General features: G+C 38.3%; 1 protein-coding gene across 2 annotated transcripts; it reads right to left on the bottom strand.

Moving 5' to 3' along the window:
* Positions 1 to 536: 536 nt before the first annotated feature.
* prpf38a (pre-mRNA processing factor 38A) lies at positions 537 to 10,073 on the bottom strand. Of its 2 annotated transcripts, none has more exons than XM_039601320.1 (10): positions 9,834 to 10,073; positions 7,542 to 7,701; positions 6,436 to 6,557; positions 5,019 to 5,104; positions 4,821 to 4,939; positions 3,994 to 4,100; positions 3,825 to 3,851; positions 3,634 to 3,725; positions 2,721 to 2,769; positions 537 to 797 (listed from the first exon to the last, which is right to left on the bottom strand). In XM_039601320.1, the coding sequence occupies exons 1-10, from the start codon at positions 9,961 to 9,963 to the stop codon at positions 616 to 618; spliced, it is 1,074 nt and encodes a 357-aa protein (XP_039457254.1). In that variant the 5' UTR covers positions 9,964 to 10,073; the 3' UTR covers positions 537 to 615. The 2 variants fall into 2 exon arrangements, with proteins under 2 accessions (XP_039457254.1, XP_031596445.1); XM_031740585.2 differs by having other exon boundaries at positions 636 to 797; positions 4,829 to 4,939; positions 9,834 to 10,066.
* Between the last annotated feature and the right edge of the window lie 2,367 nt (positions 10,074 to 12,440).

Genomic DNA, 12,440 nt, shown 5'->3' with positions numbered 1-12,440 from the left:
GTGTGGCAGTAATCAGGCCTCAGTGTGGCTAGAGAAACTGAACTGAGCTTTCCAAAGACCACACCATCACTTTGTTACTTTTTTGGGGGGGGGCATACAATTTTTTCCCACCCACTTAAATAATAACTGCTTTTAGAAACTACAATTCATATTTACTTGTGTTGTCTTTGTCAAAAGTTTAACATCAAACTAATTTAAAAATTAAAGTGTGACAAACATGCAAAAAATGTGGAAATCAGGAAGAGGTAAAACACTTTCACACCACTGTGTGTACACAAATTCTTTAGTGTGTAGTACACACGCGACAATATTTACTATGTCCATGTGAATATAGCTCCATTATCAGTTCCCTCAGCCCTCGTCTCATTTACAAATTTGAAACTTCCCCCATTTGCCTATCAGTTAATAATATTACTAATAATAATAATAATAATAATAATAATTATAATAATAATAATAACAACAACTATTACTATTACTACCACTACTAATTCTATTACAACAACAACAACAACATCCCTGAAACATACAACGAGTCACAATTTAGGGGCCTTTATTTTTGAAATGTAAGATCAAATCAGATTATGAAACACATTCTAAGCACAATGAACATGTTTACATGAAATATTTTATACATTTATACTCCCCCCCCCCCCCACAAAATAACAACAAGGGAAAAGAAAACAAAAACACAGGAATTAGAAACCAGATTTCCGAAAGTTTGGTATAAAAACAAAAAGAAAAACAAAAATCACTCGTTTCCTCTTCGACTCTTCTTGTGACTCTTTTTTGAACTCCTGTAAGGTGAAACAAAACAAAACCAAGTTAAATAAACAATGAATATTCTAATACGACTACACTGGAGTTGGTGAATACAGATATGCACACAGAGGGAACCTCTTTCTTCTCTTTTTCTGTCTTGTTATTTTTAACCTTGAGCTTAAAAATACATATTTCTTTTTCCTTCTTCTTCTTCTTTTCTGTCTTTAGCCCCATATCAAATTACGGCACAGTATAGTGTGCCTGTGTTATTTCTTGTTAGTTACTTAATTTAGTTACTTGTTTATAGACAATTAAAATCCTGAAAGTATAATGGAGAACCTGCTCTCACGGCTAGAGATTGGCAAGGAACAACACAAATGCAACACAAGGGGGAGCCAGGACGACAAGTCAGGGGGAGATACCCAAGATTGGGTGGGGATGAATTACCCTCTGAAGGTCTACTAGATGATGTGAATGCAGCACTACGGACAATACGTACTGCAACCATTACCGAGACTAACCAGCTGATCTATGGCAGCAGTGATCAGTGAGATGTTTGGCTACAAGATGAACAGCCCCAAGAAGCAGCACGTGAGGAGTCAGCTTAATGGTAAGAACAAGATCTGGGCTATCAACACCTATGCCTGTGATCAGGTAGCCTGCTGGGATAATAAGCTGGCTAAAGGAGGAGATCGAAGCCACTGGCATCAAGACCAGGAAGCGCCTGACCATGCATGGAGGGTTTCAACCCAAGTCCAGTCCCCTGACACTGTATCCTAAGTGGAAAAAAGGAGGCTGGGACTAGTGAGTGTCAGTACCACAGTCCAGGATGAGAGAACAAACATCCACGAATCAGGAATATGGCCACAACCGACCGCGTACTCGGTGAATAGCTCAGGCAGCAAAAAGCCAAGAATGAGGAACAAGAGGAGGAACCATCATGGAAGGACACACAGTATCCTTCCCCTGGAAGATAGGACTTCTGGATGTCAGCCACCTCCTCTATCAGTGGCTGGACAAAGCTGGACTGAAAGACAGCACAGAGGCACTCATCATGGCAGCAAAGGAACAACTTGTGAGCACAAGATCCATAGAGGCTGGGGTCAACCACACCAGATAAGACCCCAGGTGCAGGCTGTGTAAAGATGCCCCTGAGACAATCCAGCGCATAACAACAGGGTGCAAGATGCTAGCAGGTAGAGCGCCATAACCATAGCAGAATATACAGCAAAAACTGTGCTGAGTATAGCCTGAAAGTCCCGAGGTTAAAATGGTAGACACCCCCCAGGGTGGTGGAGAATGTAGGACTTTGAGGTACAGACGGACAAACTGGTGATGGCTAACCAAACGGACATAGTAGTGGCGGACAAGCAGGAAGACAGCTGTAGTGGTAGATGTAGTGATACCAAATGACAACAACATCAGGAAAAAGGAACACGAGAAGACAGAGAAATACCAAGGGCTCAGAGAAGAGCTCGAGATAATGTGGAGGGTGAAGGTAACGGTGGTCCCTGTAGTAATCGGAGCACTAGGTGAAGTGACTCCCAAGCTAGGCGAGTGGCTCCAGCCGATCCCAGGAACAATATCTGAGATCTCTGTCCAGAAGAGCACAGTCCTAGGAACAGCTAGGATACTGAGCAGGACCCTCAAGCTCCCAGGCCTCTGGTAGAGGACCCGAGCTTGAAGGATGTTTTTTTTTTTTCCTGTCTGCTGACATCTTTTACCTAACTTGAATTTTTATTAGCTTATTTGTGGAACCCTAGCTGTAATTCTGAGATTGAAACAAAAAATTTTCTTCTGAGCTCATTACACACACGTGCGCACACACACACACACACACGTGCGCACACACACACACGTGCGCACACACACACACACACACAGATAAACTTGCTTCCTTGAATAGGACCCACTAATCAAATAATGTTACCCAGATATGCATTAATAATAACACTCACCTCTCTGGGGACTTGGAATGGCTGCGATGTCTGTGGCTTCTGTGGTGACCTGGATCGCAACAATGACACTAAGTCATTTCTAGTTATAGTGAACAGTTTTCCAAACCTATGTAACTATGGAAATAACTTGAAAATTTCCAGTGTTAAAAACTTAAAATTCAGTTGCAAAAAAGACAGATGGCAGAAGAAAAACATGAATTTCATTTCAATGGTTTAAAACCCACTGATATTGTGGGACAAATCTTTGCAAAAAATAAATTGATGAAAACAAATTTGATGAAAACAAACATCCTGTGGACCACTGGCCCTGATCCTGAGTGTCCCACAAAAATGTGTGGCCCAGATGTTTTATGGTTTGCATACATTTTTTAACAAACCCTGTTGGAGGTAAGAATGTATATGTATATATATATATATATATATATATATATATATATATATATATATATATATATATATATATATATATATATATATATATATATATATATATATATGTAGAGAGAGAGAGAGAGAGAGAGAGAGAGATACATATATAAAGATATATAGATATGGGTACTTTGCGGATTTCACCTATTGTGGGTTATTTTTAGAACGTAACTACCACGATAAACGAGTCACCACTGTACATATATAACAAAAATAACAGTAACAAGCCAATTCTGGTTGATTAACTTTAAACAAAGTGCTTTGTTCATTAGTAAGTGAGCAGTTAAAGATATAATGGCTAAAAAGCTTCGGAACTCCAAGTTGATGGAGAACATATATGTTCTAAATCATATGAATGATATATTTGGTTGCTTGTTTAACTTAAATTTCTCCAGACTCTCTCATAACCCATATTTTTCCCCATTCTCAGCTGTCTGTTATTGTGGTTACACCACCACAGAACACTGAGCTCCCCTTTGCTTACCTGGGGATTTGGAGCGGTGGCGTCTCTCTCTGGACCTGCTGCGGTGGCGCCGGGGGCTTTTGCTGCGATGGCGGTCTCTCCGTGGTGAGGGGCTGTTTATGTACAATAAAAAACACAGATATTCCTGTAAGACACACATACTAGCAGTGCAGTTTTAACAAGATTAAAGTGAATGCAAAAAGCAGTCATACCTTCTCCTCTTTGGAGACCTGCTCCTCCTGAAGAAGAAATAATGGCGTTTACCATAATGAAAGCAACTGTATACACTCAGTGTGGGAAAAGGCTGCTCTGCAAGTCTACTTGTCTTATTCACATACATATGAAGACTAAAGAAAATGTAAGGATGAGCACAATGAGTACCGTCTGGGAGAACGGCTGCGTCTGTAACGTGGTGATGGGGAGCGACGAGGTCTGTCATTGTCACGGTAACCACGTCTATGAGGCTCAGGAGTCTGAATTCTCTCCATCTGCAACCAAATTAATTCATGTTCTTATTTTTCAGTTAATCCATTAACAGACAACATTTTCAGTGACACAGAAGCTATTTTATGCAGACGTCTCTATATAACTGCTTCCCATGAGCTGAGCAACCTAAACCAGTCATTTTATTGCAAAAGAACTCATTTACAATATGTAATACTGTCTGTATTACAAGTGTTTGAAGTTTTTACATGTTCGGCGCCATCTTGTGCCAGTACAGAACGTGATGTCACCAGGTTGGTTGCAGAACTGATAAATCACTGGAAAACAGGGGGACTAAAACTAAATAGCAGCCCAAGGGGGCCACTGGCTGCAACAAGAGTTTTATCTGTCTCTTAAACAGTCAGTGGTTCCTTGTTGTTTGGTAACTGCACTGACATGGAAAATCCACTTGTTAGTTTTAATGTTAGGTTTTGTAGAACACTATACAAGTGAGAACAGTGTGGAGGAGAGCCTGTTTTCCTAGCCACACCGGCTGTACCGAGTCTTTTATAAAGCACTTTACTAACTTGAACATTAGAGCTAACAGAAGCTGAACACATACCAACTCTGCAGTTAAACAAGAGCTGACAGTTGAACATATTTTGTTTTGTTATAGCGAGGGCTCTTTAAACATTAGAAATATATTTGGAAAATTAACGCGTCAATCAGAAACCATAAATTTATTATATCAGTTTTAAATATATAGATTTTTACTGATAACTTTCTTTTTAACCTTATCTTCTTCCTCATCTTCTTCTTCACTGCTTTCTACTTCATCCAAGTCCTCCTCCAAAGCACTAATCCTTGGGTCCAGCATCTCAGCCTCCTCCAGCACTTGCCTCTTCTGTAATACACGCATAAAAAAAAGTCAATGACATTGGCAGGTCAAACAGGTCAGATATACTAAAACGACATTAACACACCTGAAGCCGAGGAAGGATGACGTCACACATTCTCTCTGATTGAAGAAGCCCGTCGATGAACTCGTCCACATGCATCACCTCAAACTCTGTAATAATTTTAAAAAATAAATAAATCACGCATTTTTCCTGGTTCGAACACATCCACTTTGAAGACAAAATGTTTACTTGCTACCTCACATATCCCACCCAATAACACGTGTCACAATGACGAGCAGTGTTTTTACTCTTGTCATTGTATGATCGGTGCCTGATTGGTGTACATACACACGCACAGTGCCTACAAATATAAACCAAAACCCAATGTAAGGTGTTTGCCAAAGCTGTCCTAAATTGCAATGTTTACTCCACTAGTATGTGCAAGTGATTTGTACGGAAGAGGATTAGGGCCACTGGGAAAAAAAAAAAGTGGGCATGTCTTTTTTTTTTCTTCCTTTCCGGAATTCTGAGAAAAACGTCAGAATTCTAAATTTTTTCTCAGAACTTTGAGATTAAAGTCAGAATTTTGACTTGTTTCTCAGAATTCTGACTTTTTTCTCAAAATCTCAACTTCAATCTCAGAATTCTGAGAAAAAAGTCATAATTCTGACTTTAATCTCAGAATTCTGGAAAAGAAGAAAAAAAGATGTGTCCACTTATTTTCCCGGCGGCCCTAATCCTCTTCCATAGGCTTTGACATATTTGCAATAGCAAAACAGAATCAATACTGTCAATGAATTAAAACAATTACTGTTTTAACAAAAAGAAGAGAAAACCAGTAGTCAAGTAAAACAGACAATTTTTCATTAAGATGTCAATAGATTTTACTGTAATTTATTTACTTATATTCTTTTGTGGTTGAAAGTTATACTTGATGAATTCCTCATTTCTCTGGACTGTGCTGTCTCAAGTTTGGGTATAAAATAACATAAATTGAATAAATGTATAAAACATATATAAAAAGAGTTAGAAAAACATAATTCAGTTTTATTATATTATAATACTGTACAAGCTCTTGACAAGTTATAAGGTTAAATTACTTTAATTATTGTTAAACTAAAATGTTAACCAGTAGTTTCATCCTTAAACACCAGAGAGAACACTTAGCCTATGGCACTTTTGACTTATGCTGTCAGTACTGCTACACTGTAATGCTGCTAGTGCTGGGACCTTGTTTCAATAAGATTCACACTTCAAATTAGGAAGTTTATTAGTGACATTAGCTCATGTGAAAAGATGATTGGAGAATGTCTTTCATGCACTTACATTGATAAGTACTGCTGTTAGCAAGCAGCGAGCAAACAATAAAATGTTTAGTATTTTTCTTTTGTATGTCAGAAATATCATTATTGCAAATTTTCTTGAAATATTGCGATATCATTCACCTCCCTCCAAAACCAGTTAGAGTCCAGTCATTTATAGATTAACTTGTCAAACTCACCTCCATTTCTGTTCTGGCTCTTAATCTTTCTGTAGTCATTGTACAAAGGCTCCAAGTATTTGTAGCAATCCACTGCAGTTCCAGTTAACCTCATGTACATCGCTCCAAGTAAACGCACATATCTAAAAAAAAAAAAAATGAGGGGGGAAAAAAAGGAGCACGAACATGTCATACCTCTTCCATGTGTTACATACATAAAATATATTCTTAATCAATCCAGCACGGAATGTGCTGCACACGCTGCTGAGTGCCGACAACAGTTTACCAAACTGCTGTGCAACATTATAATCAGCAAAATCACATTCAGGCACAAAGACATTTAAAAACACAAAACTATAAAACAGTACTTAAACAATTTACAGAGCTTTTTATTAATAACAATTTTACAAAATAGCAGAAACATATTTTCCTAACCCAATCATTATCAATAAAGTATTCAACGAATACACTCCCATGTGACAGCAGCAAAGTAAACCGAGGAAAATAGGTTTCACTCATACAAATTAACTGAATAAATGTACAAATATGTGATTCATCACATTTGTGTTTGAGTTGATCATTCGATTTGTAAACACAATAGCTTAAAAAGTTTTGAATAAATTCAGATAAAACTCAAGGGTCATAATAATCAATTACAATTTGGCTTACATCCACCAAGGTCTTCAATGTCAACTGAACAACATGTTAAGTTATGATTCTTACAAGTGTGTATTCTGAACATTAAAAAAGTACCATATAAAGGTTAAAAATCTTGTCACATTTGACCTCTGACCTCTCCTCTCCTTCAAGGTCAATAGACTGATCTGAAGTTCCGAGTGATAATGCTGCTATAAAGAGCTATTTAAAATGCCATTCTCAATGCCATTGTTTGCACTGATAACATATAGCCATATAAGAAATCATATATGGGTATATCATGCAACTTTTTCTTAAGCTCAAATGTTCATAAAGGTCTTTTATCTTTACAACTATGCTACAACCTTAGCTAAGCAAAACAGTGGGAATGTGTCTGAAAGTCTCACGAGTTTGAGTGAATTCTATGAACTTGGTTGAGAAACTTAACACAACGTAAGTGTTTACTCCTTTTCTCTCTGCAGAAAACTCACTTGAAATCCTCGTTTTTTATGAATTCGACAATGATGTCTTTTTCAGGTTGAATCTGCAACATCTTCAGCGTGAGACAAAGGAAAGGAGTGGGTTTGATATTTCCACCAAAAACTCCACCGACAAACTTAAGTTCCATGGCTTTGTCGACAACCAGCTCGGCTGAGGATGAAACAACATACAAAAGCATTGTTAACAAAAAACTACAGATACAAATTGCATTGTATACAATTGTTGCCTGCAAATGCACCTGCATACATGTTTCCAATTAGGCAATGAACAGAGGTATACAGACTTGTACAGATTAGAAGTTTACAGTTTTACTACTACTTTACTACCAGTACCATTTCAGAACTGGGGAGTGATGTCCCTCCCATATTAGCATATTAGCACTCTGAGTCAATTACTGTGGTATCCAACTATCAGTGAAGGAGATGAAGAAAGATGAAGAAAGGAATGCCTAAGTAGTACAACAAGCTGTGTCCTGGATTGTTGATTGCCTGACAGAAAGACCACAACATGTGCGTTTCAACATTGTGTGTTCAACAAGACCATCAGCAACACTGAGGCACCAGAAGGGACCGTCCTCATGCGGTGCAAGCAGAAACCTCTGCAGCTCAGCGTGACAAAGACCAAGGAATTGACTGTGGACTTTAGGAGGACCTGGAAACCAATGACTCCCACTGACTTGGTTAAAAACACTGTACAGGAAGGGCCAGAATAGTCTCTAATTTCTCAGGTAGATGAGGTCTTTTAACATTTATTCCTTTTGCTGGAATGCGCCAAATTGGGAGTGACATCACTTTTTCAATATTAATGCAATTTAATTAACACAAAATTTTACACCATTTCAATTGCAATCTGAAAAATGTTACGAAATCCTTTCAATAAATATGGCCTAGAACACTCCATGTCTCCCTTTAGACCCCTGTTTGCTGCAGGTATGGCTGTAAAATAGAATGGCTGCCATCAGCCTTCAGCAAGCTGTGTAATATAAACATGGTATGAAACTAAGTTAACAGTTCATCTGCATGTTTTAATACTACTCTTGGATGCTTACTGCAGATTTTTCTTTGTGTAAAACAAATTTTGGAGTTTGTTGATCAGGCGCTTTGATGAAGGGCTCCTGTCACCTTTTTCCCAGTAAAGGTTTTAATGGTGGTTACAGGAACAACTGCTGTTTTTGGGCTCTAGAAACACGTTTTCTTTCCTCAGCGTCTCTGTAACAGCTAAGCCTCTTTGCTCTTCCTGGTGCGTGTGTGTGTAAGTGTAAACAGAGTCCAGCTCCACGTGAAACTATGCCAGTGTTATCATCACTGCTGCTATTGTGTTATCAGTGCTTTTGTATAAAACTGGGAGCCACATGGACTTAATGTTGTCAAACTAAATATGTTTGTATTGCAGGTCTGTTTTTAGTCACAAATGTGGGTGAAACATTCACATTTACGTCGTTTAACGTTTATCATTTAACACAACGGCATGTTACAGAACCATGTGTTAAATTTGTTTATTTTTTCTATAGCCTTTCTTCAGTAACAAACTGTTTCAACTTCTGCAATCAGGCAGAAGGTTTCGCACTATCAGGACAAAAACAGAGAGACTCAAGAGGAGCTTCTATCCTCAGGCCAGCCAAGTCCTAAATCAGAACATGCCCCCACTCCCCTCATAGCATCACCATAAGGGTCTGGAACAGGACCTTATAGTATATTCTTGTCACATTGCAGAATTCTCACTGTCATATTTCATATCGTATCTGATTTATTATTACGGCACATGCTGCTACACTGATCATGTTGCTTCACTACTGCTTATATTACTCTGGTCACTGTTGTACTCCAGTCACTCTGTTTACATTACACTACATAACTCTAGTCACTCAGTTCAATTACTGTGTTTACGTTACTTCATTTTGTTTATTCTACTTGCATTGCACGGTCAGGACATTGCTGTGCTAATATGGTACAAAACACTTTAATATTCCATTTGCACGATGTGCACTTTCAGTTTTTTAATTTAAACTTACTTATTGTTTATAATGTTTTGCACAGTCAAGGAGCAGTTCAGGACACATTTCAATGTGTGTTGTATTTGTATGACTATGCATGTGACAAATAAAGAATCTTGAATCTTTGGCATAAAATAAAATATATTTCTATTGCCTAAAAATATCTATCTATCTATCTATCTACCCAAGAATATAACTGAGCCCGCTTAACGTAAACAGTCGATAGTAACCCGCCTGCTAAAATGAGCCCTCATGAAGCTAACGTTAGCTCACTGGTGACACTACTAACCGGTGAGACCGAAGCATTCCTCCTTCCAGTACTTAGACTCGTAGATTCGTGTGCGGATGATTTTCTCCACCAGATACTGCGGGTTAGTCCCGTGTATACTGTTAGCGTCTTTAACGGTTCTGTTTGCCATGATACTACTATTCTGGCATGGAGAAAATGAAATACAAAAAAAAAGAAAACCTTAGACGCCAAACCGGAAAGGGTAAATATTATTTCCGGTTCGGCTTCTTCTTCTTCTTCCTTCCGCTTCTTCTTGTTGGCAAACAGCGAAACGGTGCATTACCGCCGCCAACTGGTATGGGGTGTGGACAAAAATGAAACACACACACACACACACACACACACACAAAGAAAAAACGACCCTCAATTCAAAAAAAAAAAAAAAATCAATGTGGCCTGATGACGTTTTATTTTTTACCAAAATAAATCAACAGGGTTCAGGTTAATTTTCCTTGTTACTGAACATCCTGAACCTCATATTTCCCACAATACACTAAAACGTGTTCTGTGGTCTCACCTTCTCTATCACAGTCACATTTCCCTGTATAGTGCTTTCCTATTATAAATAACGAGCTAATTAAACCAGTAGCCCCTTTTCCGTTAATATCAACTCGTATCAACTTGTCACGGTTCAGTAGGGTTTCCAGGCTTTTCCATTATGTGATAATACCTGGTATGGTATTTACATAATATCTTATGTACGTTTTTGACCTGGGGATAGAATTGTTTATGAACTGGTAAAATAAAAACATAACACACATAAAGTTATTGTATTTGGTTTTTATTTAGGAATAGGCAGAACATCCTCTCTTCCTCGCTGGCTCTCAGACAGGATGCATGTTCTCATCCAGTGCAAGAATTACTTTCTCCATTCAAGGAGACCTCACACACTTTGATTAAAATAAAGTGATTAGATATCAGTTTGCTACATGAGTTCATCATCCATCCACCTTTTGCTTATTCAGTTCAGGGTGGAGGTCGGGCTGGAGCCTAAAAAATCTATTTATAAAGTCGGATCAAGTCAAGGCAAATGTATTTATACAACACATTTAAAACAACAGGAGTTAACCCAGAACATTCCAGACAGGCACATGTGCATTCCATCTCTCCAAAATGCCCATTTACAAATAAAACCCAAAATGTAAAACTCGCTGTGTCTTTGCACAACACAAAAGAGGTGAGCGGATGGTCTCTACATGCATGGTTCCCACCGTGAAGCATAGAGGAGGAGGTGTGATGGTGTGGGGGTTCATTGCTGGTAACACTGTTGGGGATTTATTCAAAACTGAAGGCATACTGAACCAGAGCTACCACAGCATCCTGCAGTGACATGCCATCCAATCCGGTTTGCGTGTAGTTGGACCATCATTTCTTTTTCAGCAGGACAATGACCCCAAACACACTTCCAGGCTATTTTACCAAGAAGGAGAGTGATGGAGTGCTGCGCCAGATGGCCTTGCCTCCACAGTCACCTGACCTAAACCCAATTGAGATGGTTTGGGATAAGATGGACCACAGCATTAAGGCAAAAGGGCCAACAAGTGCTCAGCATCTCTGGGAACTCCTTCAAGACTGTTGGAAAACCATTTCACGTGACGACCTCATGAAGCTCATCGAGACAATTCCAAGAGTGTGCAAAGCAGTAATCGAAGCAAAGGGTGGCTACTTTGAAGAATCTAAAATATAAAACACGTTTTCACAGTTTTTTGTACTACATAATTCTATATGGGTTTATTCATAGTTTTGATGCCTTCTGTGAGAATCCACAATGTAAATAGTCACACATTTATTATTATGTCCATGTTGTAGCACATAGAGTGAAGTGTCTGTCTCAAAATGTTAACTAAACATTTCTAACTTTTGTTGAAAATGTGATTTATGTAATGCTGACCAGGTCATTTCAAGTATGCGGCTTGTTTTGTGACACTGTTGACCTAATGTGATTAAATTATAAATATATCGGGTTAAACAGCTGATAGCACCTTGAGAACAGCAAAGAAAAAAGTGTGCATTGAAGATGATTCTGAACAATAAAGTGTTCATCAGAACAAGCACTCCTAATTGTACTTTAGTCCACATCGTCTTTGAAAAGCAAGAGCTGACAAATCCACTAAAACACATTTTTATCTGTAAGTGTGGTATAGTAATCTGTCTTAATTACATTTTTATTTTAATGTTTTGTTTATTTATTATATGGGGGGAAAGTCCTGTCAGCCTTGTGCTCAGAGGGCTGCAGTCACCCATCTGTCCTGTTCTAATAAACACCTTCTTTAGATCTGTTCAGTTTTATTTCTACACTGTAAAATGTAATATTGTGTTTAATTAAAAATATTAAATAGGCTGAACTCAATTTTTATCAATTTGTTATTAGAACTCAATTTAAATAAGTTACCAGTACTTTTTATGCAAAAACGCTGATAAACTCCATTTATCTGAGTTGTCTTAACTTAGAAAAACTAAGTAAGCTGGAAGTTTTGCTTCTCAGTGCGGAAGGATGAAAGATGTGTTTTGAAAATGCCACGTGACTACCGTCCTCCTCCCTCTCGGATCAGTCCGCGCATGTTCACGGTGCATTTTTTATGGAATATGTTGAGCAAACCTGGAGAA

This window comes from Oreochromis aureus, linkage group 17 (assembly GCF_013358895.1).
Source record: "Oreochromis aureus strain Israel breed Guangdong linkage group 17, ZZ_aureus, whole genome shotgun sequence".
Classification (NCBI taxonomy): Eukaryota; Metazoa; Chordata; class Actinopteri; order Cichliformes; family Cichlidae; genus Oreochromis; species Oreochromis aureus.
This window is presented reverse-complemented; position numbering and strand designations above follow the sequence as displayed.

What these genes read in the sequence shown, in the direction of transcription:
- prpf38a (XM_039601320.1), bottom strand. Translation starts at nt 9,963, where the DNA reads ATGGCAAACAGAACCGTTAAAGACGCTAACAGTATACACGGGACTAAC. An exon ending in GGAATGCTTCGGTCTCACCG is followed by an intron (nt 7,702 to 9,833) that starts GTTAGTAGTGTC and finishes TTTCATCCTCAG; the next exon opens with CCGAGCTGGTTGTCGACAAA. An exon ending in CCACCGCTCCAAATCCCCAG is followed by an intron (nt 2,770 to 3,633) that starts GTAAGCAAAGGG and finishes GTTGCGATCCAG; the next exon opens with GTCACCACAGAAGCCACAGA.